At 42.8% G+C, this 27,801-nt stretch overlaps 1 protein-coding gene and 1 long non-coding RNA gene across 4 annotated transcripts; one reads left to right on the top strand and one right to left on the bottom strand.

Annotated features, from left to right (window-relative positions):
- Positions 1 to 9,823: 9,823 nt before the first annotated feature.
- Positions 9,824 to 18,275, bottom strand: LOC138208573 (uncharacterized). The gene is made up of 3 exons (XR_011179106.1): positions 18,095 to 18,275; positions 15,684 to 15,785; positions 9,824 to 11,245 (listed from the first exon to the last, which is right to left on the bottom strand). It is a non-coding gene; the product is annotated as an uncharacterized lncRNA (long non-coding RNA).
- A 136-nt stretch (positions 18,276 to 18,411) lies between these two features.
- Positions 18,412 to 27,430, top strand: lhx1a (LIM homeobox 1a). 3 transcript variants are annotated; one of them, XM_069166552.1, is made up of 5 exons: positions 18,412 to 19,270; positions 21,083 to 21,306; positions 21,924 to 22,210; positions 24,432 to 24,597; positions 25,584 to 27,430. In XM_069166552.1, exons 1-5 carry the CDS (start codon positions 19,191 to 19,193, stop codon positions 25,961 to 25,963), a joined length of 1,137 nt encoding a protein of 378 aa, XP_069022653.1. In that variant the 5' UTR covers positions 18,412 to 19,190; the 3' UTR covers positions 25,964 to 27,430. The 3 variants fall into 3 exon arrangements, with proteins under 3 accessions (XP_069022653.1, XP_069022651.1, XP_069022652.1); XM_069166550.1 differs by having other exon boundaries at positions 18,412 to 19,360; XM_069166551.1 differs by having other exon boundaries at positions 18,413 to 19,360; positions 21,927 to 22,210.
- The last annotated feature ends 371 nt before the right edge of the window (positions 27,431 to 27,801 follow it).

Genomic DNA, 27,801 nt, shown 5'->3' with positions numbered 1-27,801 from the left:
GTGTTCAGTTCTCTGCTCTGAACAGTTGTTTTCTGATGTATCTGCTTGTTGCAGTTTGTCTCCAGCAGCACCGATTGAAGGCTTCTTTTTTTGTTTTTTCTATTTTACATTCAGCCTGCTTGTTTAAACAGTTTTCATACTGCGCTGACGTCCAACCTCTGAAGTCTGTGCTCGGAGTGACGCTGCGACTGGCTTCCACTTCCCCCTCTGCCCTTTTTGAGACTGCTGACCTGTCCAGCTTTATGAAAACGTGTGAACACAACATTTAGTCACTTCTAACTTTCACCGTGATCGTTCTTCTTAAGCAGTCAAATGTGCAGCAAATGTGCCGTCATGAACCTGGACTTTTGTTGAATTCATTACATTGTATGAGCAGCTGCAGCAGTTGGAGACAGACTGCTGATTAACATGTCATGCTTATGGGCTGACATTAAATCACTTTTTATTACACAAGTTTTCTCACAACAAAACTGGAAAAATATGTAAATGTAAATTTGGCTGTGTTAAAGGTGATCACAATAAGCAGCTTGAGACTGAACACAGTTGTAGAACTCATGAGCTGTGTGTCTGTTAAACATGTAGCCGAGCATGAAGCTGCTGTCATATAATTGAATCCATTTTGATTTTGTCAGACAACATCACATCCATGAAAAACTGATTTGGTCAGCTGAGCTAGAAATGCTATTGCAGAGTCATTGTTTTCACAGGAAACATTCAATGACAGACACGTTGCAGTAGATATGGCAGGAGGCTGTCGCAACTACTTTCTCGGTGTAACTGTGTGTATGAGATGGATCAGGGAGTTCTTTCAAAGAAAAAAAGAGAAAAGAAATCTTAACAATATTTCCCTGGGTAAATGCCCTTGCCTTGGGGCACATCAGCTGGTTTCAGTTATTATTTATTTATTATTCTCAACTGAAGTTTGCATTTCTCCAAAGGGATTCATAAAGCCGTGTTGTTTCTTGCTGTTTCATCCAGTAAATGATGATAGAGTTTCTTCCATGTATCATAAACTGTATCTCCCAGAATTCCTCCGTTTCCCTGAAGAGCTGACCAGCCTAAAATAAACTTTATTGTCCTCAACAGACATGCAGAGTACACACAGTGTACGTGAATGGCAGAAGCATGGAGTATGAGATATGTTTTATTGATGTTTGCTGCTCCATCATTAACAATCAAAACACATTCTGCAGGTTTCCAGGAGTGGGCGTAATGCAACTTTTGCAAAACCTGCACAAAGTGTATAACAGCTAGGCATTACAGCAATATATTTACTGTGTGTATATATATATATATATATATATATATATATATATATATATATATATATATATATGTGTACACACATTCCTTCTTCATTTCATTGTCTTCATGGTTGCTTCTAAACTATTATTGGTGATTGGAAGTAAAAGATAAAAGGTTCTCTACGTAAATTAGATCACACTCATTGTGTCTGCGGATTCATTTTGTTTTTCCCTTCATGTGCTGCCTTCAATATCTCCTTTATTCCCCCCGCTCCATCTTTTTGTTCAACTTTTAAATGGATTTCATCTTTTCTTTCCGCCACTATAATCATCCCAAAAAAGCTTGAAACTTGTGAACTTGGGGAACACTAAATCCCCTCCCCCTCCTTCTCCTTCTCCTACACACACACACACACACACACACACACACACACACACACACACACACACACACACACACACACACACCACACACACACACAAACAGTGCCAGGGATCTTAGGCATTCACGGGCTGATGATTCCGATAATCCGAGTTCAAATACAATTCTTGGATCACAGGATTTAAATGACATTATATAGAAATTAGATTTCACATCTAGAGCAACTGAACCTCCCCCGATCCCATCTCTTTCTAATTATGCTACTTTCTCCCCGAATCTGCACCAGACTCTTTCTTCTGCTCCCCTTTTTGTTCATTCTGCTTGAATACGGACTGGGATATTCTTTAGCTGCACAATGCATCTATTACAATACAAAGTAACCCAGAAGCTGCTATATATTCCTGGTGATGGCTCCCCGGTGAATTGTCAGCGTGTTTGATTCATGGTGGGCTGCGGTGTTACAGAAAGCAGAGGGGCGCCTATCCAGCCGTCTACCTGTAACTGACATGGGGAATATTTTCAGGAGGGGGTCCGGTTCAAGTGAATTCATTTTAAATCAGCTCTGGAAAATGTTTCAAACTGGAATCATAAAGGGGGTATCAAAGATATGAGTTCCTCTGATGACTGCATGAGGTCACTTTCATTTTTGGTGCTACATTTACACATTGTCTGATTGATATTTACACAACATCAAGGTTTGCCGGCTGCCACTGTGTGTGTGTGTGTGTGTGTGTGTGTGTGTGTGTGTGTGTGTGTGTGTGTGTGTGTGTGTATGTGTTTGTACAGTAGATCTAAAAAGGAGGGTGCTCCTTGAACCGGTGTATGACGTCAATATTGAACCAGTTTCTTTGGAGATAAATGGGGATGTCGACTCTATGATGTCACCCAAAGGTGTCTGATGGAAGTTTTCAAAACTTTTTTAACAGCTGTAACCGTTCGTAGGAGAGACATGTTCAAGGATGGATAAAAAGTTCCACGACTGCTCCTGTAGCACTCGAACAGTGTGCAGCGCAGTGACCTGCATGGAGCACAGAGAAGCTATATTCTCCAAGTTTAGTCAGTTGATTAAATGTTTACACATGCTTTAGTGAGAAATGGTCAAATTGGGTGTCAATCAATCAGCAATGAATCTGACATACTTCAGAAAGCCTGTGGCGATGAAGCAATAAGCCTCCAGAGGTGTTCTGAGTGACATTTCCAAGTGGCCAGAACTGAAAAAGGCGCATCAGGTCAGGCGTGTAGTTTTTTTTTTTACGTTCGTGGGGTGTCGCATTATGAATTTGTCCCCGAGGGTCACACTGTTAACACCAAGTTCTGCTGTGACGTTCTGATGGAAAATATTCAGTGTAAACGACCTGAAGTGTGTCACTTTGGTACTCCAACATGACAACGCACTCGCTCCATGTGCTTGATGTGCGCTCTCCGCTCAGGTTTCAGGTGTGTAAGTAAAATGCCGACGCTGCTCACACAAGCATGTGTAACTTGCACAGCTGATCTTTGGTTAATTAGAATTTGTATTTTTATTCAATGTGAAAAATGCTGAAACTATTAGATGGAGCCATGTGCTTCCTCTACTGCGCCTCAAACAACAGCAGCAGCAGGAAAACATCATTCTTCCGAGTCACAACAGGAACGTTAGTTGTTGCAGTTTCCTTGGAAATGTCATTATTATAATGTCAGTAGAATAATACATATTAAGTCCAGTAATAAGGTTCAGTTTTGCAAAGTCCGATGTCAAACAGACATTTTACACCTACGAAAACCGAACTGCTCCAAATATGGCATGACCCTGAGATCTCCAGTCAGATCACAATGTAGAAAACTGTGTTACACTGGTACAACCTCCATTCATAAATAATACCTGGTGTATTCTATCAAAACAAATGACAGTGTGCATTCATGGTAATGAAGGAACGTGTCACCCAGTGCAACAGAGTGGGTGCTGATGCTCTTTCCTAGTTTTTCAACAGCAGCTCTGTGACCTTAACTCTCCAAAATAAAGTAGTATTTTACAGAAGCTAGCTGTCACATTTGACTCATGATTCTTCTGTTCACAGTGCATTTGCACAATCTTGCTTTTTTATAATCTGTGAAATATGTCAAAGGTAAAATATCTTGCCTTACAAGCTGAGACTGCTTGGTTGAGCCAGTGTTGTGTCCATATACAAAATTTAAGTCTCTAAAATTGTCTATTGTCAGCAAAGCAAAGAGAGATTTCCCCGTGTTTAGCACTAAACTCTGTATATTCAACTCGACGTCCATCTCAAATGAAACTCATAAAAAGTTCCTTATCTGACAAATTAATTTTGGCTCAATTGCCTGTTTGATGCTTTTAATGTGAAACACTGAACGTTTTGTTTTGTTAGGTGTTTGATATAAATAGCTCTTTACAGTTTATATTTTAGTCTTTAATCCTTGTTTGTAGAAAATATTCATTGCTGGTTTGCACATGGAGTTTTCTTACCTCAAGGATCAACCAAATAAAAAGAAGATTACAAGACTTTTACCTTTAATCTCAATATTTTTGAATTCTGGATTTTTTTTTTTTTTTTACATTGTGATGATGTTTAAGATGCTTCAGGGGTTTTTACATCCAGCAGAATTCACTGAAGAGCTTATTTGGTATGGAAAGGGTCAGACTTTAAGATGAATACCATCTATCAGCACTGGTCTTGGAGCCCCCACTCCAACTGGCCCTGTCGCCCACCCACTCCCCACCCTCACCCCTCCCCACCAGTTCCTATCCATCAATGACTATCACCCACTTGAGTGTTTGTCATAAGAGGAGCGCGGGACTGTGTACTGTGTGTGACCGGGCAGAGATGGGCTCAGATAAAAGGATTCTGCCAAGTCCTGATTAGATCTGCTCCCATGTTTGTCTTCCAGTATCAGGGATTACATGATTTATTAGAGTGTGTTGGGGCTGTGTGTTGCAGGGTGCTAACTCTCCCACCTACGCCCCATAGGGGAGTGCATTCCTGCAAACTCCATGCAAATGAAGCCACCACTCTCTCTGTCTCTCGTGGAGCGTCCCTGCAGCTTTTTTAACTCTCTCCTCCCCAGCTGAAGCACCTCAGGGTGACTCAGATAATTTTCTCCATTAATGAGCTCCATGATTGCAAATAGGCAAGAGCCAAACAGCAGATCGATGAACTGCCAAGCGTGAGATTAATTTGTTTAATACAGGCCAATTTATTATATGTGGTGAATTTTTGTGGAAGGTGGAGAAGACTACATGCTGTCTAAAACAAAATCTTTCCATTTTTGTGTGCAAACTTTGCAAAGAATCTGTGTCATGCAGACATGTTGTAAAAAAGGTCAGAAGCTCAGCGTTTCAGACATATGCAGGGATGAATACTAGAACCTGGCTCCGCTATTATCAATAGTATCATCTGATATCATCTAGACTGTACAATCAGAGACAAAGGATGTCACCTTATGCCGTATCCTGCTCGTCCCTGTATGCCTTTGTTCTATTGTTTTCATTGGACTTCTGGCCGCTATTGCTGGTTATGTTAAACTCCAGTCAAACATCTTATAATACCACTTTGTATGTTAAGAGACGATAAAGAGTCACTGGCAGCACTCAGAGTTTCTGTATTTTGGTTCATTTTTGTGTATTCATTGCCATGCAGAACCTGCAGAACTTTAATCTGAATCTTCGTGACGTTCCCAGAATTTCAGTGAGACCAAATATGTCAGAATTGTTTGGGAAAATGTGTTTAAAATTATGCAAAGCACAGAAAACCAGGTGGTTACAGCAGTTTCCTGTGTGGGGGTCCGTTGTTTGTGCCATCCAACCACACCCGACCTCATCCGTGAATGGATTTTATCACTCTTTGAACTACATCACATGACCTCTATAAACCCTGGTCTTACATGTTTGAGCTCTTCGCATGTGCTTTGGTGCCTAAACGCAAAGCACCGTACTTTTCACCCTCAGACGAAGCAACGCGTGACCTCGACATGGTTTCCTCTGGTGGACTGACAGCTGGCTGCAGACACAGCAGAGGTGTTGAATGACTATCTAAACGAGAGACCACTGACAAGAATTTGTGTGTTTACTACGGAGTAATACAAGTGAGCCCACGTGGTCACATCTGACCTGTAATAGCTTCCTCCTCCTCCTCCTCCTCCCTAGGGGTTAAGCTGGATGTCCTAAGCGGGGTCAAGGTGGGTGCTGTTCTCTGAAACTGCTGCTGACCATCAGTCTGCCAAGCCAGCTAATTTACAGCACACCCTCCTCCACCCTGCCACGTCCAACCTCCGACAAACACTCCCCACTCCGCACACACACCTTCACCGCCACTCCTCCTCCGTGCACACACTCTCTCTTTCCCCCTGCCGTCCTGTATTTATCTCTATCTCTCTTTCTCTCTGGCTGGGTGTGAAGACACCAGCAGCACGCTCCAGTAGAGACAAATCAGACCTTCCCGGCCGTGTCATCGTAAAACATCCCCCAGGAAGGTTGCGACCTCCTAACCCTTTCAACTCATCAGCAGGCATAGCGAGTCGGGAGAGGAGGAGGGTTCTCCATGCAGCGGCATAACTACCCCATCCACATTATCGCAGGAGAAGAGTCAGGAAGTGATACGAATGGAAACAGAGTTCAGCCAAATGCATGAGCTGGTATGGAAATATGACTAAATACTCTCCAGTAAATGCACTGGAGAAAATCGATGTCGAGGAAATGCCAATAAACACGAGACGACTGTTAGCAGTCACCTTGCTGCTGTGTACAGTATTTATGTCTGGGTAAGTAAACACAGTGGTCCACATTCACCTTTTAGACCTTATAGGACCAACTGATTCCAAAGCTTACAGTTTATTTATGTAGAAATCTCAGACAACCATGTCTTTTGAAAATAAGGTGTACATTTTCTTTCGTAAATAACACATTTTATAGCTGCCTGAGTTACATTTTTACAAATCAGCCATAAAAGTTTATTGTCTGTTATCTTGTGTTTACATTCTGTATTCATTAAATTTCATTGTATTCACATAGAGCCAAATCTCAGCAGGTTACTGCAGTGCACTTACCACTGAAAAGTCCTCACAACAGAACCTCAGAACATTATAAAGCGGAACCGGACTTACTGGTGGGCGGGTTGTGGTGAGGGGAGAGCAGGAAGCAGGATGTTAAAGGAGGTATAATTTTATAAAATGTCCCATGAACGAGAGTGAGACAAGAAGGCCGATGCTAACTGGAGCCCGACTGGAAAACAGTGAGCATGTCTCCTTCCAATCATCTTTAAAACTCACTGTTGTACATATACAGTAGAATGTTTATTTAACCTGCACGTAAGAAGACGACGTGATTGTGTTTGGAGAGCGAGGTACACGATGGACCTATTTCCCGGCAAACAACAGCCCAGAAAGTGACAGTGAGCAGATATCTGGAGTTTTGGGGTCATGGTGAAGTGGCCGTGTGTGATACCATCGTGCCTTTATGGAAACTTCACCAAAAACTTGTGCTGGTCATATATAAACTATACTAAACTAGGCCAAGTGCATCTTTCCTCCATGATATTTTTTTTACCTCTTTGGAAATAACCTACGTGAGCATGCTTCCCAAAATGCTGGACTATAGGCACCAATTGAACCCTAAAAAGTCAAAGAAGACTTGAAACACTAGATGGCACGAACATGAATCCAGCAGTAAGTTCTCCTACATATGCTAAAAAACGATTTGTTGTCGCTGTGCTCCAAAATGAGCATTTGCTGACGCGGCAGCCTTCAAAAAAGAAAACAGTGTATGGAAGGGATCCAGATTTTTAGAGGGATGTTCAGGTTTGGCCTAAACAGGAAGTCCCCGATTGCTCAGTTTCGTAGTTTGACATTGCAATCTGTGGCATGAGTCTCTGACATGTTTTGTTTTCCATCTTTGCTCCTAATGACTCGGTGATATAGTTATTTTGCACTTTGCTTCCCCAACAATCACTTTTCAAGCTCTGCTATAACTCGCCCATCTTGGTTGGACACAGCATCCCTCCTGACTCCTGCAAAGATCAAGCTACCACTCCTCCAACACACACACACACACACACACACACACACACACACACACACACACACACACACACACACACACACACACACACACACACACACACACACACAGACACACGCAGCTTCCAGCTCATCCAGCGTCAGGCTCCCTGTTGCTCAGACCTGATGGAGCCATCAGCCAGAAGCCAGACAGCGAGCAGTTGTTCTCATGGTCTCATCCCTGCTGCAGCGCCTTGACACAGGGAGAGACAAACAATTTGGCCTCCCTCCCACAGTCACAGCTCTGGGGGCCAGCAGGGAAAGCAACGAGGTTGTGTGTGTGTGTGTGCGCGCGCGCAGGGACGCACATTTTTCGGTACGATTTTTGGACTTTTTCCAGTATAAACACTGACCTTGTTTGGACCAGAAGTCCTCATGGGGACCAAGACCTCATCCTAATGAGGCAAATGTAATTGCTGAGGTCCTGTATGATTAAATTTAGGGTTTGGGTTTGGGTTAGGCTGTGTTCAATGACTGTAAGGTAATGCAACGTCCTAACAAGGACAGTTGTGCTGCTCTATGTGTGTGTGTGTGTGTGTGTGTGTGTGTGTGTGTGTGTGTGTGTGTGTGTGTGTGAGACAGACAGCGAGAAAAAGAGAGGTCACTTGGTGCAGATGTCTTTCATTGGGTGTAGAATAAGAGTGCTCGTGTGAGTGTGGGCTCCACTGTGGAAAATGTCAGACAGCAGCTTTGGGGATCTAATTTGCAGCCAAATAGTTTGCTCCATGAATGTTAAGGTGGTTTGCTTTCAACAAGTGGGATATATTTTCAGTGTATTCTTTGCATATAGACAGCCTTACTTTTGTCCTTTCCAGATATAGAAGAGGTGCGCCTGCTGGTTGTTTGGTCAGCTTTGAATATTACCACAGGCACGGTGAGACCGCGAGGCTTTTGACATAGGTCTAGGACAAAGGGAAATGGGGTCGTGTGGTGAAATGGTTAATGTGAATCTTAATAGAGGCGGCAATGTCATTATCTCCAAATCCGCTGAGCCCTCTCGACCGGGGGGTCGCGCCGTCGACGGCCACTTTACATCCTGAGCGTGTCGGGCCGAAAGACCGGGGGCATGACTGCCAATCCCATCCGGAGGATTTGTGTCCTCTCCCACCAAATTCAGTAAGCGCATGCAGGCTCATAAAGGTGTTGAGAATTGAGGAATTTGGCTAGGAGACATGGCCAAAGTCAACGAGCTAGTTCTGCCTTTCGGCTGCAGGACGTAGGAAGGTGTCGAGGCCTTTGAGTGGCCCCTGAACCTGTCCAGTGAAAACAGGCCGCCTGCCTTCCAACCAACACTGTCAGATTTACACACTGCCATGGTTTCCAGCAACCCTTGATAATCCCTTCCCAGAAATAAATCGTCCCATTAAAATGAAATGTTGCCCATATAGGTTTAATAAATTGAAAACGCTTGTTTGAATCCTCGGTAATTTGGACGGAATCCCAGACATGTAGCGAAGGCTGCAGCAAAATAAGATTATTTGCTGTGTATTATAATGTATGCAGCGGTTTTTATGCGACCAAACAGTGTCAGTGAACCCCCCGATGAAATGTGTGCTTATTTATATGCAGTTATTCAGGTATGCAGTAAATTCCAATTACTTCTTAAGATTTCTATTTAGCATGAGGGGGAAATATGACAGGGAAGCTCTGTGTTTTGAGCAGCATTGTAAATCTCGTTAACTCTTTGCAGCATATAGCGAGAAATCTGCATTCGTGTCAGGGAGTGAACAGTGCATAAGATTTTAACAACTAGCTAATAGTTCTGTATGGGGTTGTGTTGGGGGGGTCTGGGCTGGATTCGGCTAATGGGAATATTTCAAAGCTGATTCCAACAGATTTGTTTGGAGGATGCTTGTATTTGAAGCACTATTCAACATCTTTTACATTTGAATATGTGCATTCATAAATTGAAAGTAAATGTAATGTTATTAGTACAGAAAAGCCTCTAAAACAACATTTAGTCCATCATGGGACACTGGAACATTTCTCCTGTTAAGCTCCCTCGATGCACCGCAAACCCTCCACAGCCATGCTTTAAATGAAAAGTGTTCGGATTGGACCTTTTAATGAAGAATTGGAAAAATACTGTTTGAACAGCTGAATGAATTGTAATATCAGATTTATTTTGATAGTGTGGTCTGTTATGAATTTTGACCCCAACATATATATATATATATATATATTTTTTTTTTAAACGTACTACTTAATTCATTTTTGGCAAGGAAGAGGGCCTTACAACAATACACACATTTTTGTCACAATTTTGGTATTTATTCAAAAATAATTAGACTAATCTGTATAGTTTTGAAGCATTTCCTCATATTTTACCAGCTAAATGTAGAAGATCACCGAAGCTCATATGTAACCTTACAAACAGCTGAAAAATCAGTCATGCAGGTGAATCTTGGGACCCCTTAAAGGGACTGCTGGTAGATCTTTAACAGCCAGCACATGCATTAACTGATATGTGTTTGTTTTCGACTGTGTGCTGCCTGTGATCTACATCCACTTTGTAGATTTGTATCTGTACTTCAGGTTGTTGGTGAAAGTATGAGTTAAATTTCATCATCATTGGTGCAGAAAAAACTAACGATTTAATCCACTCATTGTAAAATTGTTGTTCTTCACATCTGTAGACTGCAAACTTCCTTTTGAAGCTGGTGGGTGATGGTAGATCGTGTTTTTCTGCAGCACTGACAGCGTGTGGGTGCCAGCGGTTACAGGAAAAGGAAAGTTACTCATTGAACTAAGGCCTGTATACAAAAAGAAATGCAGCTCTTAAAATTATTAGTAACTTAAAAGCTATGAAAATAGGAAATTGAATGTTTATGCTGTTGTCTTGTAGCCAATTAATAAAAGTATCGTCCAACCTTATTACCAGTGAGGGCACTATGTGTTTTTCAAAAGCTATTTAAAAAACCCTGAATACATGTCAATAAAATCCTTATTTTTCAAAATAAATTACACATTTTAGGTGCTATTCATGTGCTATGTAGATAATAATAATGTTTGCTAATACAATACCTCTAATGGTACAAGTGTCCTCTTAAATTTAAACCCATAACTATGGTTCTGTGATGTTTACATGGGAAGTTATTAAGCATTATATATATAAATCTATATATAATCCTGTAGAAAGGAGCTACTATGTAACTCTAAAGAACATTTCTGGTGCCATAAATGTCCACTTACAGTATGACCTACAGTAATATACACAAACAATGGTGAAAGGATTGGGGGGGGGGGCACTTATGTCCCCATAAAGGCTCCAACCGGCCCTGGATTTTAACAAAGATCCAAGGCTTTTATTTTTCTGCACACACATTCCTCATCCTACTAATTTACCTCACAGTATGAGCTGTGATGATACAAAAGATGTTTGAGGAGGGGCTGGCAGGGTGGCGGGGTAAACCGGGGGCTGTTCTTTTAATCCACAGAAATACTGAGGACGGCCCTGAAATGTTGATGAAGGGAAGACGAACTCGCGCACTGTGTCCTTTGGTCAGCTGTGGAATGAGCTACACGTCCAGTCACTACAGGAGCTAGGATCAGTCGAAGATCCCGACAGTTTCTGAAAAAGAGAATAAGTGATAATCGAGTGTAGATTCATTTTGCCAAACCAGATTTATTTAATTTAATCAGAAATGTAATATTTGTCTGCACATTTGTATTTTGTGAAGTTTTTTTTTTTTTCACTTATTGTGTTCTTGTCGCCACTAAACAGTATAACCTAGAATAAATTAAAAAAAATAAATAATGGGATGGCTGTGTGTGTATGAGTAGGTAGGTGTATGTGTGTGTGTGTGGGGGGGGGGGGGGTATTAAAAAGTCTAGTTCTGGGAAATTCATTTATTAGTGCGTGTTTAACTGTGCTTTTGTGTTCAGCTGTGTCGTGAGCTACAGCATGAGTGGAGCCTGGATTCCTCGGACACCCCTAGTGCTCAGTTCCCCATGCTGGGCCCCCAGGGGCCCTAAATCCCCGCTGCTCTTCCCTGCAGCCCCCCTCTGACGTGCAGCATGCGAGCGGAGCAGCGCTTTGCCTATGCATTAGCCATTCATTTCCAGCGGCTGACACCTCTCCAACATAAAACCGTAAGGCGGAGGTAAAATATCTCTCTCCTGGCGAAAATAAAGCTTTGTCTGCCTGCTGATCTATTGGATATAAAAATAAAGCCGCGGCTTTGATGCGGGCTTTACCTTATGCGCGCCTTTGCTTTTTGCGCACACAAAAGCTCCAATGAAGATGGATAGGGCGGGATTGGCCGCGGTGCGTCCAACACAGCAGCATCACTCACTACACTTCTTCCTCCTCCTCCTCCTCCTCCTCCCTCTCGTCCCCTCCTTCCCTTCAGAACAGCCTTTTTTTACTCCGCCGTTGTTGAGGACTGAGCTGTTATTGATCATTGGATGTCGATAATTATGCGGATTTCGAGCCCAATCGACGCTGGAAAAGTTGTGCGCGTCCACATTAAAGAATAATTGGAAGCTTTATGGTTCTTGTTTAATTTTGGGGGGCTGAGAGGGGGGATAGGGGGGGTGGGATGATTGTTTTCCATGAATGGGGGGTGAAAATTGTGGACATCTGTGACTCCACAATATTAACTGAGTAGCTCTTAAATGAGGAAGATTTGTAAAAAAAAAAAGAGCAGTAACTTTGCATTATTACAGGCCTACAGTTGCTTTTAAAGGCGGTTTTCATGAAAAAAAAAAAAAATAATATGATGATACCCTGATAGGCCAGGGATTATTCACTTTTCGCTCATCTCTGACATGTGTGTAGGTATAAAATTAGCAAAGCACTACTAATTAATATCTAAAATATATTTTACAAAGGCAGAATTTTAGTGTTAATGCTTAGATTTTCTTCGCACGAGATTTTTCTCCAGTCGTCTCTGATTGTAGACTTTGAATAAAATCAGACACAAAAAGTGTAAATCATTTGAGACCATTCTCGCAATTAACAAAGAGTTTGTTGGTCAGAAAATGTTAAGACTCACACTTTAGCTTCTTTGAGTTCTCTCATTTTGATTTTGAGGGGAAAATATAATTTGAGTCTATTAAAGCAGAATATACACCTGCTGCGCTGCTCTAACCACAGAACCATTAAGTTCAGGGTTTTACTGCAGCGCCTCTGCTACAGTAAAACACCGTTTAGAAGGCGCACAATGTTCTTTCGTTGTTGTAATTTAATCAGTTTAAATGGTTGCTATTAAAAACAAGTAAAAAGGATTTTTCCTGAGTTTGATTTACAGCTGTAATTGGTAAAAATCTACAGCGCTGATATGCTCAGTCATAAAAATATTCATCATCTCATCATTTAAAAAAATAAAAAGGGGGAAACAAAATACAGCATTAACAGGCCGCTCTGGTCTGCTGTATATTTTAATGCAGGTATCAGTAGCGGCCAGCTCTGCCTTCCTCCATGCTTGCGGGCTTTTTATTTCAGAGCGCAGAAATCCGCTGCGGTGGCTGCAGCAGCAGCAGCAGCAGCAGCAGCTATCTGCCGCTCTGCAGCCATGCAGCTCGTCCCCTGAGCATTGGCCAGCGGGCGATAATATCTCAAAGGGAGTGGTTATTGCCACACATTATATTATAATCATTAGTGATCCCAGCCCTTTCACCCCGACTGCAGAATAAGCGCGCAGTACCATTAATCTAAACTAGGGGAAATGCTTTAGAGGCTGCTTCCTTTATGTATGATCATTTCTCACCGAGTCTGATTGCAGCGTTTTCGTCTGAGAAAAATCCCTTTTTTTCCCCCTTTTTTTGTATTTTTTTTTTTTTTTTTAGATTTGACTGAGGCTGAAGGTGTTTTATTGATGATTCTCACCTGGTTCAGTCAGTCAGTTCTGAAACTAATGAGACGGAAGTGATGCAGATTTTTCTTTTCTTTTCTTTAACAGATTCTCTGTAGAAACCTTCTGACCTCTGCCCTGTATTTAGATGAATATTATTTTCACAGATGTTTTTTTTTTTGTTGTTTTTTTTTCAAAAATAGAAACAATACCGTTTTTGACAAATCACTAAATATTTGGACCATTATTATCTGTTTTCGTATTGGCTTGCTTGCTTCAGCACTTATAAATCAACTTTAAATATTTAAAGATATATTACTGCTTCAAGTCAAGAACGTTGCCTGTCAAACCTAATTTAGAAAATACCAAAAATAATATATATTTACAATGTATCCAGTGGTACTGTATAACTAGTCATATTGATGGCAGGGAGAGGTGGGATGTTTTATTGTGACAGCAGTAATTTGGAATTAAAGATATAATAATAATAATAATAATAATAATAATAATAATAATAATAATATTATAGCAATTATAACATCATCAAGGCCTGAGCCCTTTATTTATCCGGATTGAATTCGCCCCCTAGAGGAGTGAGCGGGACACTGGCGGTGGCCTTGTTTCTGGGTGAAGGTTACTGTTCTGGACCCCCAAGCCCCCTACTCACTGACTCATATGATCTCCTTGAGAAAACACACAGAAGACAGCGGTGGCTGTAGCTGAGGACGGTTCTGGAGGTCGGATCATGAGCCTCTGAATGTTGCCCAGTGTGTGTGGATGGAGTGTGTGTTGCTTGGGGGTCGAGGGGGGGTGACTGACTGACTGAGAAGGGACAGCTGTAGGGAGATGATCTATAAATCCCATTGGATTTCTCTCAGCACAGGCCAGGACCGGAGTTGGGAAGTCTGGAAAAATGTTTGCATAGAGTTGCTGTTGACTCAATAATCCACGTCGAGTTCACATCGGCATATGTTTGGCTGATGTACAGGAGGGGAAGGGGGGGGGGGGGGTTGCACAGTTCAGTCAGTCGATCGTGGGACTCTCCTTTGGTGCTGGCTGCTGCAGCCTCCCCACTCATTTGGGTTGTACCGCTGTAGACTGTGAATCTCTGCCACAGGGGCCTTTTCTGTTGCGTGAGCACCGCGCGCGGGCACGGATGGACGGAGGCACGGACAGATGGACAGATGGATGGATGAAGGAGGGAGGGTCGGCTATCGGTCCTGGAAGTGCGTGATAATGCGGTGCAGAATGATTGACAGACTGGGCTGGGCACCACCCTCTCCAGCAGCATGTCCTCCCCTACACAAACACACTTTACTAATATGGAGCAAATTTGTTGCACTAAATGTGCTCGCTCAAAAGCAGTTTGCGCAACCAATATAGAAGTTAAGTGGTTCATGGAGAACGCATTGTACACACTGTTAAAACAGCTTTCTCCTGGTGGGCGCGTGAAACACGACGTTTGCAGCGTATTTTGAACATTTTAATTAACTGAATTCTGGTGTTGGTTTTCGTTACTGGCAGAAACGATTTTTATTTTTTTGTTCTTTCTTTTTTTTTTCTGAAGAAAATCGAATTTAAACTCGTAAATTCATTTGTCATCTTTGGTCCACAGCTACACAATAATGACAATGCCATAAAATAAAATAATCTGTGCCTTATTTCTCGTGGGCTTTTCATTTTCTTTCTTTTCAAAAAACGCGCATTCAGCCACAGCTGCACCTTGGAATAATTTCTCCCATTTCATGTGGTGAAGTTTTTTTTACTCGGAATAGAGATGAAAAATTATACAAATGATATTAAGTTAGCTGGTTTCACAGAAATTGAACTATTTGTATCATAAAACAAACGTATTCATGGTCCATAATGATCATTGCGTATTATAAATAATGATTTTCACCAGCTGTTTGCAAAATTCTTTTCTTAAAACAAGTTTTTAAAAAAAAAATCTTTCAAAGAGGCTGCAAGCAGCTGAGCAGAGCAGCGGACCGGTACCCGGCCCTCCACCCATCTCCTCCTCCTCCTCCTCCCCGGTACACTCAGTTGATCAAAGCTCCAGTCGGGGGTGATATTTCTCTCTGCCGGAGTCACCCCCTCGGCAGCTTGCCCTGCCCCGGCTGTAAGGTCGCTCCCACAGCCATGGCCACCCCAGTATCACTCAGTGTCTCTATCTCCCATTTTAAACACCTTTCCCCCCACAATCCATCTAATCACCTGCTCCAGCTGCAGAATTTAGCCTTTATCCCAAAGTCCTCTCCCTCCTCTAGCCGTGCTCTTCATACATTGTTGTGGTGACATTGTGTCTCTAAACTGAGCCTGGAGGAGAGAAGGGAGACAAATAAACGTGTCATGATTAGAATTAATGATTGCATGCATCTTCACAGCCTCATTCATTATCTCAGATTAATTATCTCGCAGTGTACCAGTTCACTTGTCTGCACTTCATAAACCCCAAATCTCCTGGGCTGCTTTACAACACTATGGCCCTGATACAAGAATACCCCCTTTCTTAACCGTGTGGCAAAGTGTCCACAATTACACTTTAGACAAAGGAAAAGAAATGCAGAAATATCAAATGTGAAGAAAATAAAACTTGTCTTTTTGGGAACGTATACCAGGTACATTTCTGATTGGTTTGGAGAGCCGATTTTCATTCTCTTAACAGGCTCAAATCATTCTGAGATTTAACCTAAAAATGAGGGAAAATAAGTTGTGTTTTCTTTAACTTGCAGACTGCACGACAAACCCCAATTCACAACTTCTGCCAAAATGAAAATATGGGTGAGAATAAAAATCTATTGCGAGTGAAGGATTACAGTGGTAAGGTTAAAACCATTTTTTGCATTTAATAGTGTCTTTGCCTGGAGGGGAGTTGAGATATGTTTAAGCCTATAGCCTATATTTTGATTTCCTTCTATTCGTGGATTAATCTTCCTCCGTGAGCTGGCTTTTTCTCTCTGTGGCTTTTTCTAAATCAAGCAGAGATTATCCCCACTGACAGACTATCAAGGCATCTTCTACACATGCAAATAACAACAACTTTTGTTGTTTACATGCTGCGTTTACAAGTTTGTGCGGTGTTGCAGAGTGTAAGGCCTGCAGACTGCGGGATTTCTGGGGTTATTGTCAGATTCTTTTGCAGGTTTTAGTGCAGAACAAAATAGAAATAAAGTGAGTTTTATATTCCAAAGGAAACGCAACATTTCAATAGCTGATTGCCCTTCTGTGGAGAACGGAGCGCTCAGTTGTCATGGAGCACGAGTTCTCTGTAGCAGCAGCAGAACCCCCCCCCCCCCTCCCCTCCCCCAACCCCCTCCCACCCCACCCCCACCCCCAAGTTGAAACTGGACATGAAAGATGCTTAGATGCGGACAGAGCTAAATAAAGTGTAAAACGGAGGAAAAAGACGCGAGCAGAAGGAGAGGACAGCACTGTGCTGCGGTGGTAAAGTGAAAACAAGAAAAGAAAAAGAGATGGAGTGTGTGTTCTGAAGCCTTATCTCTTTTTTTCTTTAAGCCAGTAACACATGTCCTGTTGAATGGGGCGCTCCCCAGACGCCGGTGTGTGTGTGTGTGTGTGTGTGGGGGGGGGGGGGGGGGGGGGGCAGCTGGACGGAGACGGGCGGGCGTTTTGCATGAGAAGCAGCCCATATGCAGGAGGGTGCTGGCGGGCTACTGCTCCAGAATAAACGGGTGTCCCCTGGTCGCTTTTTCTGCTTTAAAGTGCGAGAAGCGCGCGACCTGATTTCATTTTAAGACAAGAAAATAAAACCACACTTCTTTACAACAAAAATACGATACAGCATTTTCTTAATACAGTTACATTTATTAATCTATCGTTTTACAGGCCACAATGGAACAGTCTGTGATAATAAACGTTTCAGAAATGAATTACTCCAAACTAGTTTCCTGTCAAAATGCAAATCTTGGTCAGATAGTGGAACGAAACGAATTTGTTCAACAAGCATGCAAACTTTTCCCGCTGTAAACTAGACAATCTATTTTCATTGAGAAACAAAACTGAGAAGTGTTGAAAAGTTCAGGCCTGAAAACCATCAAAACAAAAGACGGGACGGATCTCTTTGATCGGAAACGACTAATAATCCAGCGGGCTGTTAGGGTCACGGTGTTATTTATTTAAGGTGGACTTGAAGTGGATTGGACCTCCCTAATAAATCGTCCGAGGTGTCTGGGCCGCTTCCTCACGGGCTGAGCTGCACGACCTGTCAACTTTAGAGCCTTTCCGTCTTTCACTTCCACGCTTCCCCTCCGTCACACCAAAGACAAAACGGATGGATCGCGCGCTACAGCTACGGATGAGACCGCGTCATATCTCACCTGCATAAGATCTCGGCGGTGCGCTGCTTCCTGCTGTGTAATTAAACATTTCGTTCAACACATGATGCGTTCAAGTGCAAAGCAGGCTGTTACATTGTATATGTTTAACGTACGGCTGGTATATTGATGATAAAAGCCTCCAGTTATTCTCAAATCAACAGAACAAACATATTCCGCTACTATCAGCACTATTTTCTGGCACAAAGCAACTTCACACGAATAAACAGAGAGCGCGCTATGCAATATGCGCCTCCAGCCTCTTTATCCGGAAGACGCCACTGTATCTACCTGCTCAGATTCCTCCTTCATGTCCCCCTCATGCCCAGAAGACAATTTGCTCAGCAGCTGAGAAGTGGCGTCTCTCCCTCCGCGCGGCTCGCCCTCCGCCGCCGCTGCTTCCTCCAAACACATTCACTAACATATGACAGTTTGCAGGGAAATTCTTGACAATTGGTGTCTTGAGTGTGTGGCATAAATAGCAGGCAGAGCCCTCGCTGGGTTATGATGGGGCGGCTTGATGGTTGCTGGCATGGCGCGGCGCTGATTGGTCCGGCCGCGGCCTGACGTCAGGAGGATGGGAATAAGGCTGGGTTGGAGCGTTAGGAGCAAGACAGTGTACTGGAGACCCAGCGCATCCCAGCATAAGCACGGTACTGGAGACTGACGGGCATCCCAGCATACACACTGACTACTACCGGAGCCACCAGCGTCCCAGCATCCCCCACCATCGCATCCAAACATCCAGGATCATCCGACAAGGCGAGGGGGAAAACACTCTTTTTTTTTTTTTTTTAATCTCTTGGGTGTGTGATTTTGTTTCTCGGCGTGTTTTTGAACAGTGGATACGCTGCCATGTTAAAGTACACTGAATTATTTATAGGCGTGCGTGTCTTGTTGTGTGACAGCTCTGCCCTAAAAGCATTTTACTAGACGCGTCTTCCAGCCCTGCCTGGCACACCAATGCGTCACTTCCAAGAGCGCCGGGACAACCAAACTGGCTGCGCTCTTCTTGCCTGAGCCGATCCGCAGCTTCATGTGTTGAAATCTACACCCTGGTTGAATTTCGCCTCGGATCCATTAAAGGACTGATTTATTTTTCCCCTTTTGGTTTTTCCAGCGGAGAGGACCCGGTTGCCATCCCATCCTGGTTCGTTTCTTTTCTTTTCTTTTTCTTTTTTTTTTTTTTGGACGCTGAGCCTTTTTACGCATGCAGGGGAAAATCTGTGGTGACACCTGATCGACTGGCTACTCCGCGCACATTGACCCGGGAGCTCCAGGCGAATCGGGGAGGGAGAAAGCAGATACTCGGTCAATGCTCGGCCTGCGCTGTTGATTTTGTTTGAGCGTGTGCTTCATTTGTGGGGGTTGTAGCCCAGCCAAAGCCATGGTCCACTGCGCCGGCTGCGAGAGGCCTATCCTGGACCGCTTTCTGCTCAACGTGCTGGACAGAGCTTGGCACGTCAAGTGCGTGCAGTGCTGCGAGTGCAAATGTAATTTGACAGAGAAATGTTTTTCTCGAGAGGGGAGACTGTACTGCAAAAATGATTTCTTTAGGTAAGCTCGGGGAAGGTGGCAGAAAAACTCACCAACAGTGTTTTTGTTTGTGATGAAACTGTTTTTTTATGAGCGGAGCCGGATTGTAGTGGCAGCAGGTAAACTGGCACAGATGCATGAAGAAAATGATATAAAGAGAATTTAAATATTAGCAAAAACAGGGGCACAGATGTTGATGGCGCATTATTTCCCAAAAGTAAATGGAAACTCTAAAAACATGGCATTTAACGGAAAATGACCTTTAGTCTTCAAACAAAAAAATTCAGTTAGATAAATACCGTATCTTCTATTTATTTTTACAACTGTTACTTTTGCTGTATTCATTATCAAACATCAGAACAAAATGTTAAGTTAATCTGTTTTTACAGTTCAAATAAAGTAAATTAGTGAATAGGAAAGATAAACCCGATAATCAAAAAACATGTTACAAACATCTGTTGACTGCTCAGGCTTATTTACACTGAGGGCAGAGTCTCTCATTTATTTTTTTCGCTAAATAAATGAATAAACCGACCTGTCCGTGCCTGCAGGCGTCAATGAGGACTTGGGGGCGATAAGCTTTGATTAGCAGTGAGTAATTAAAAGCTTGTTAATTTGGATTCTTATGCAAAATAACAACAAAAGACTAGCAGCGACACTAAACGCGTGTGTGCTCTCTCAGCGGGGAGAGGGGGGTTTGTTAGGAAATCAAGGAAATCACACTTGGGGTGTATTTCTTTTTAACATCGTGCCGGCTGCCGGGGCAGAGCTCAGGATCAAACCCCGGCCACAGGAGCCGCAGCCCGGTGTGTTTGCTCAGTCCGGCTGAGGAGGACGTGATAAGTGGATTTGAATAGTAAACTAGTCGAAAAGATCAAGTCCGCAGACAATGCAATCACAGACGTGCAGTCAACAAGCAGTGCACACCACTCAATACACATTGTTTACCGGTGAAGTCAGTGGCAGGGCTATAATTTATTATTCCGAAACCACCCCGCGAGAACCCCGTTTATTTACTGAAATTGACCTTTTTCAACATAGGCCTAGTATTGTATTCAAAACAAACAGATTGCAAATATAAATATAGATGTTAAAATGTAATAAATTAAATAAAAAGTAGTCACACTGTTGTGAAATATTTTATAGAGGAAAGGAATCATGTTTGGCCACCGAAAAAACGTTTTTTTAAATGACATTGTATCTTATTGTAATGTATTATTAGTACCATTGGGCATGCATTTTTATTTATTTTTTTGATTTTGAAAACAGGTCAAGGTTAAAAAAAAACTAAACTAAAATAGCCTCCTTTAAAAAAAAAAAAGAAAAAAGTAAGCTCATGGCGCTGTTTTCTTTTCTTCTTTATCCACCCTAGTTATCTTTTTTAAATTGAATGTCAACATGTATTGAAAATAGATTACTGTTCATTGTAGTCCATACATTGCGTTTTCAGCCTACAAGGAAACGTGAATATTAATAATAATTTCTTGGCCTGAGCAAAACGGCAATACTCCATTATAAATCGGTGATATTTTGTCACACAGAAATGTGACTTCAGGATACTGAATCCAGTCAGCAGCATTATAAAATGTCAATCTGCGTCTGCGTTCCTTCAATCCGTCCCCATCCTCTCCGCGTGTTCTCCAAACCTGGCCGCATGTTCATATATTTGTATTTAAAAGCTTTAAAAAAAAAAAGTAAAATATATCTTTGACAACAACAATAATCCCAGCTCATTTCCTGCAGGCGGTTCGGCACCAAGTGTGGCGGTTGTTCGCAGGGCATCTCTCCCAACGACCTGGTCCGGAGGGCCCGGAGCAAAGTGTTTCACCTCAACTGCTTCACCTGCATGATGTGCAATAAGCAGCTCTCCACCGGCGAGGAGCTCTACATCATCGACGAGAACAAATTCGTTTGTAAAGAAGATTACCTAAGCAACGCCAGTGTAAAAGACAGCAACCTCCTCTCAGGTACGGAGGCAGACCCGTGTGTTTGGGATGCTGTGCGTCTGTGCAGCGCGCGCTCAAAGCGGGATAAATTGTGATGGATGTGATGTGTTCAGCCTCCCAGTGACTTCATCATTTCCATGTCCAGGACGTAGACGGCACCCAGGGAGTAGAATTCCTCAACAAAAAACAGCCTATTGACACTCCCCTCCCAAATGCCTAATATTTTGATTTGGAGCCTCTGAGAGCTGCTCAGATCATCCTCACATTCATTTGTCCTAAATAGCTTTGTTCCAAAATCTGTCATGGAAGGTCGTTTTTACTAATATTGTTTGCAATTTTTACTTCATACTTGAAATTTGAGAAAAGACCAAATCAGCTCTTTTTATCTGTATAACAAATGTCCTATTCTTTAAGTTATTCTATACCACAAACGTATTAATACCGTTCACAGATGCAAAATACTGGATGAATCTTTCAGAAAATATTGTTTATTATTACTAATGTTGGCGCTAGAAGGACCTCTGCATCACCTACCTGAGGTCTGCCACCTTTAATTGACCGCTAGGTGGATTAGTTTATCGCTGGAATAACCCCGGTGTTATGGCTCTGGACAGATAATCATATTCATGTCATTTCAGCAGTAACGGCATGCAGCGACCCGAGTTTATCACCGGACTCTCAAGACCAGCTTCAGGACGACGTGGTCCTAAAAGACACGGAGATAGCCGCCTTGTCCGACAAGGAGACAGTTAACAACGAGAACGACGACCAGAACCTGGGAGGGAAACGGCGCGGGCCCCGGACCACCATCAAGGCCAAGCAGCTCGAGACGCTGAAGGCGGCGTTCGCTGCCACCCCCAAACCCACCAGACACATCAGGGAGCAGCTGGCCCAGGAGACCGGCCTCAACATGAGGGTCATCCAGGTAAAGGGAGCTGAGCTTTAATTTCACCATTCAATTAAATAAACAGATCATATCAGACTAGGCTCCACGTGCCCCCCCCCCCCCCCCCCCCGCCCCTCCACACACACACACACACACACACACACACACACACACACACACACACACACACACACACACACACACCCATTCAAATCGCTGTTGTAATAACGGTAGGCCTGTAGGTTTCGCCGTCCGCGGTCTTTTTCTACGGTTCAGTAATAAATAGTCGTGATGGTTCAAATTCTATAAAAGCCTGAGAACTCCCCGTCAGTGAGTCCCAGCCTGGACCACCTGACAGCGGCCGGTAGTTCTGCCGTTTGTGTGGCGAGTTTAGATCACTTCAACTCACAAGAAAAACAGTAACGATTAAATGGTTGTAATAGATGTGGTAACAACCAGACACAGAACTGAAATGGCTAAAAGGATAATACATTTTGGAAGAATTGATTCAGGTAATTTTTACATCACAATCGGCATGTTTTTTAAAGAAGTAAACATTTCTGACATTTCACGTGCCAGACCGCCGGGGCTCAACTGTGCTCCTCTGAATATGTCTAAAATGGTCCGAAATATTACGGAAATAGAATTCAGAGGACACCCACAGGTTGAGGAGGTGGGCTCGCGCCCTTTCTGTTTTATAGGGTGTTACGCACCCATTAAAAGGTGTGATGTAACAGCTTATATTTTATGGAAAAATGTCCCTGCCAAGCTGCCAGACTGCCATGACCGTGCAGGCCTCGTCCCATCTGAGAGGCTCCACCTCCCCCAGCATCACCCCACCCCTCAACCCCCTTTTCACATCCTTCAGCCCTCTTTAACGGAGGCATCTTCCCTCCAAACTGCGCGGTCACATTGAATTCATTAAGCCAAAGATTGGCCGAGGACGAGGTTGATTTGGAAACGGGTAATTTATATGGGTATTTTTGATTCTTGGCGCGCGCGACGGGGCAAAGTCGCCAACTGGCGCCAAGGCTGCTGGGAGCGCTGGGAGTCCTGGCACAGCGCTGCCATCACGTTTTGCGACCACATTTAGCCATGCTGTGAGCATTTCCAGCCAAGTGGAAAGGCAGAAATCTGTTTCAAGGGTCTTCAGATTGTCTACTCAGAACTCTGAATTACAGCAGGGCCGCATCTAGTTAAACAAGGAGCATCACAGCCAACTGACGACACATCATCATAATTATTAGTGGGAATAAACTATGATATTCTAGGGGCATTTTTTTTTACTATATTTTTTTTACAGTTTCAAAAATAGTTTCTGCGACGCACCAAAGTTTTGGAAAAAAAAACATTTTCAGTAATTGATTAATGCCGAAATCCAAGGAAAAACGTGGCACAAATTATTTTAAAGCAGAGTTTCATGTGTTTATTTTGCTAAACGTTTTCATAAATATGAGTTGGTTTTTTTTGTGTGTTTTTTTTTTTTTTAAGAAAATGTGTTTAAGGCTGCGGGGCAGATCAAAAGTAAAAAGGTTTAGTTTGCAGATTAATGGCGATAAAGGGAAAGTGAAGTAGGAGTATCTAATATGTATGAGGGTGGAAAAGGGAAGAGCGTAATTAAAGGAAGCCGGCCTATAGATTAGGAAATGATAACCTCCAAGAGCCCGGTAATATATTGGTAACAACCCCCCTATTAAGTATTAATTGGAGATTTTAAGCCCCCGCTGCTGTAGCCTTCAGTCGGAGTAAATGGAGGGTTAAAAGATCATTAGGGAGGTTATATGTGACTCCCGCTCCTGTAACGATAATTGGGCGCAGTCCTCTCCGCCGCAGAGCCTTGCGGATTTAAGGCACCGGCTCATCACGCACGTCGCAAAACACACAGAGAGCGCGGTTATTGACTCTAATAAGAAGCCAGCGCGGTGCAGGTGCCAAGGTAAATAAGACACCTAATTACAATGTCTTTGAATGTGGGAGAATTTACACGCCGAGATTTTTTTGTTCTTTTCATATTGACAAAAACTCACATTTTTGTCTAGATATTTATGAATAGAGTAAAGCAGTTTGTAACCCCGCTCCACGTCATCTCCACTTCTCCCTCTCCTCACATGCCGCGCACAGAATATTGACGTGCAATGACAATAACGTGATCAGCCTATTGCATGTTTGCCGAGTGACACGAGGTGACCCATATGTGTGTGTGTGTGTGTGTGTGTGTGTGTGTGTGTGTGTGTGTGTGTGTGTGTGTGTGTGTATCCAGGTCTGGTTCCAGAACCGACGTTCCAAAGAGAGGCGCATGAAGCAGCTGAGCGCGCTGGGCGCCCGGAGGCACGCGTTTTTCCGGAGCCCGAGGCGGATGAGGACGCTGGTGGACCGGCTGGAGCCCGGGGAGCTCATCCCCAATGGGCCCTTCTCCTACTATGGAGGTATGGATTTTATTTAGTTCATTCTGTTAAAGAAAAAAAGTACATCTTAATATCCTCCAAAGTGTTTGCTTTTATTAAAGATATCTTTATTTAACGTTAAAATAACGTTTGATGGGATTCTGACTTTCAACGTTTTACTCGAAATTGTATTTGATGTTTTTTTTAAATCTTGTCTGAATGTTCTCCTGTTTCCTATATTATTTATCATTTTCAGTTATGTGCTACATTACCCTATTTCATTCCATGAGCACCTCATCGGTCAGGCTGTTGAATAAGGAATAAAGCAGTGACTTTTTATAGACATTTCCACCACAAGTAAATAGATACTATATTAGGCCTATACACTTTAAGCTTTCTGATTGTTGTCACATCAAGCTCATGTTAATTTGTGCTCTCAATTAAAATAATATCCATATAAACAAATAGATGCAATGCAGTGATTTTCTGCTCTTCCTTACCATTAATGCAATTTTGTATATTCATAAATGCATAAATCAGTTTGGGTCACCTCACCCGTAGGCCTTTGGAAATCAGTGAGCAGGGAATTGACTTTAAGTTAAATTAGTTTATATCTGAGAGATTTGACACCAACACTGCACTATTTTTTCAAATGCTTTGAAATATCTGATGAATTTCAGAGAATTTCATTTGTGCCCAGGCCTTTGTCCTTTCTGCTGAAGCAAAAAGTCTAATAATATTCTGCTGAATTGAAAAAGTCGGTCTCAGTAGGTAGAATCGCTGATGAAATGGCCCCCAATTTAATTAATTTTTGTGGCCACGTTGTTCTCCCCACCCAATTGCAGTTTTGATTTAAGTGTAACGTGCTCTGTGACTAATGTAGCACGGCGAGGGTCTCTCTCTCTCTAATACAAATCAAGCTATGTATATTCAATGAATTCCTCAACGTCCCCGGAATTATTTCTGCACACCCATTGTTCTCAGTCAGAGCTAACGCAGATTTTTTTCTTCTTCTCTTGGATCTGCAGATTATCAAAGCGAGTACTACGGCCCGGGAGGGAACTATGACTTCTTCCCTCAGGGGCCTCCGTCATCGCAGGCCCAGACCCCGGTCGATCTCCCCTTCGTGCCCTCCTCAGGCCCCACGGGCACCCCTCTCGGAGGTATGGACCACCCCCTGCCGGGCCACCACCCCTCCAGCGAGGTGCAGCGCTTCTCCGATATCATGTCCCACCACCCGGGGGACTCTCCCAGCCCGGAGCCCGGCATCCCTGGGCCCCTGCACGGCATCTCATCCGAGGTGTTTGGTCCTAGTCCGCCTTTTACCTCACTGTCGCTGAACGGTAGCGGATACAACAACCACCTGTCCCACCCGCCCTCGGAAATGAATGAGGGCACCGTGTGGTAGTTTTTTGAGAGAGCAGACTCTACCTGCCAGAGATCTGGCTGATGGAGGGTGGCGAGGTTTGGTGGTGTCTGGGGGCTGGAGTCCAGAACAGAGACATGGATATCGACAGGGTTAGGGCAACGTCATTGAACCCTTCTTCTTCTTCTTCTTTTTTTTCTTTTTTTTTGGTGTTTTAATATTTATTTATTTATTTCCCCATTTAGTTTGCTGATCATTATTTTTATTTTATTTTTTTTGGGGGGGGGGGTGTTTCAGGCATACAAATTATGCTTCAAAACATTGTCTTCAGTATTGTGTTTGGGTGTTTCAATTGCTTCTCTCAACCCACTCACCCTGCATCCAAAAACAGGACTTACGAAAAAAAGAAGAAAAAAAAAAAAAAAAAACCTGGGTGAGACTGCTTAACTGCCCCCGATTCCCTACCCTTTGTTTGGGCCCATGGGACACCCTGTCACCCCTCCTGATTCCTGTCGGTGGCCTGGCATCGCGACCAAACACCCTAACACTCACCGGTGGGGTAAAAAAAAACAACCCTTTTCCTATAGTATGTCCCGAACATGAAAATATCATTAGCTACTGTCAAAGACTTCAATAGCTTTACAGAGAGAGTAAAGGGGCAGAGGGTTGGTTGTGTGCTGACCTGGCACTGTAGGAAGGCTGAGCGGCGTTCAGACTATGTCCGAGGCACGAGATGTGTCCCTTGTATTTATTCAGAAGCTCCTCAGACCTCTTTGCCTCCTAAGGCTCTGCCATATTGACACTTAATCTTTTTCACACTATGTTTCTGAAGGCCCGAGGAAATGACAGTTGTTTGTTTTTTTCTCTGCCTCGACTATTTGTTTGTTTCGGTTTCAGAATTTTCACCAAATCTGAGGAAGGCCGCCTTCAAAAGGCAAACCAGTAAAAACCTTCAATGGACTGCAAACCCTTTATTTAAAATGGAAGTGAACTTGAAATGTTGAAATCTTTTACTGGGGTTCTAAATGGGACTTAGAACAGTCAACTGTTTACGTAATCTATTTAATTCAGGAGTCCAGAAGTCTCGAAAACCATGTTTTAGAACCTCTCGATCCATATAAAAATGTTCCAAGCAACCAACCAAACTTTTGTATTGATTTCATTTATATTGTATGGAGATAAAAACACATTTGCTGGGGTTGTGGTTCACTGTGCTAGTTTGTACAAGATGTTGTTTACAAAAAAGGTGAAAAAATAATAAAAACACGAGTAGAAATTTGCCAAATTAAAAAAAAGAATAGCACAAATACTGTTAAAGTGCTTTGCACCATCATCGCAGAACGTGTTGAGACAAAATGTAAGTGTTAAAAGGAGTCATTGACTTCTTAATTTTTTTAGTCTGCTGACAATACATTCATAAAATTGTTATTATAACATACTTAGACAGGTTTTATTTTTGTGTCTTCAAAGAAGAAAAATCCAAACTATTAAAAATTGATGGTCAAATAAGCAGCTAGTAGCTGCTGCATCTCTTTGAATATCAAGCCCTCATGGTATGTCTTTTATTGTTCCAATAAACCTAAGCTTATGTGACCTCCAGTGCATATTAGACCATTCACTGTATAAATACAACATGTTGACAAAAAATGTGTTTCTAATAAAACTAGAAAATACACGTGAATTTTTTAACACATTTTCTTTGGAGCCGTTATCTTACAGTATATCCTTACATTAAAGTGTATCGTGTAAAACATAATATTATTGCAGCTGTGCGTCACAGCGCTCTTTGTAAGAAACCAGTTTCACTCATTTCATAATGAACGCTTTTTGTCTACACATCTTATTTTCCATCACTCGGAGGGTGAAATAATTGGCTTTTG

The sequence above is a fragment of the Embiotoca jacksoni genome, unplaced genomic scaffold (assembly GCF_022577435.1).
Source record: "Embiotoca jacksoni isolate LCO1_2020_lvr unplaced genomic scaffold, fEmbJac1.0.p SCAF_39, whole genome shotgun sequence".
Lineage (NCBI taxonomy): Eukaryota > Metazoa > Chordata > Actinopteri > Embiotocidae > Embiotoca > Embiotoca jacksoni.
Note: the sequence above shows the minus strand (reverse complement) of the source record. Positions and strands in the feature narration are given on the sequence as shown.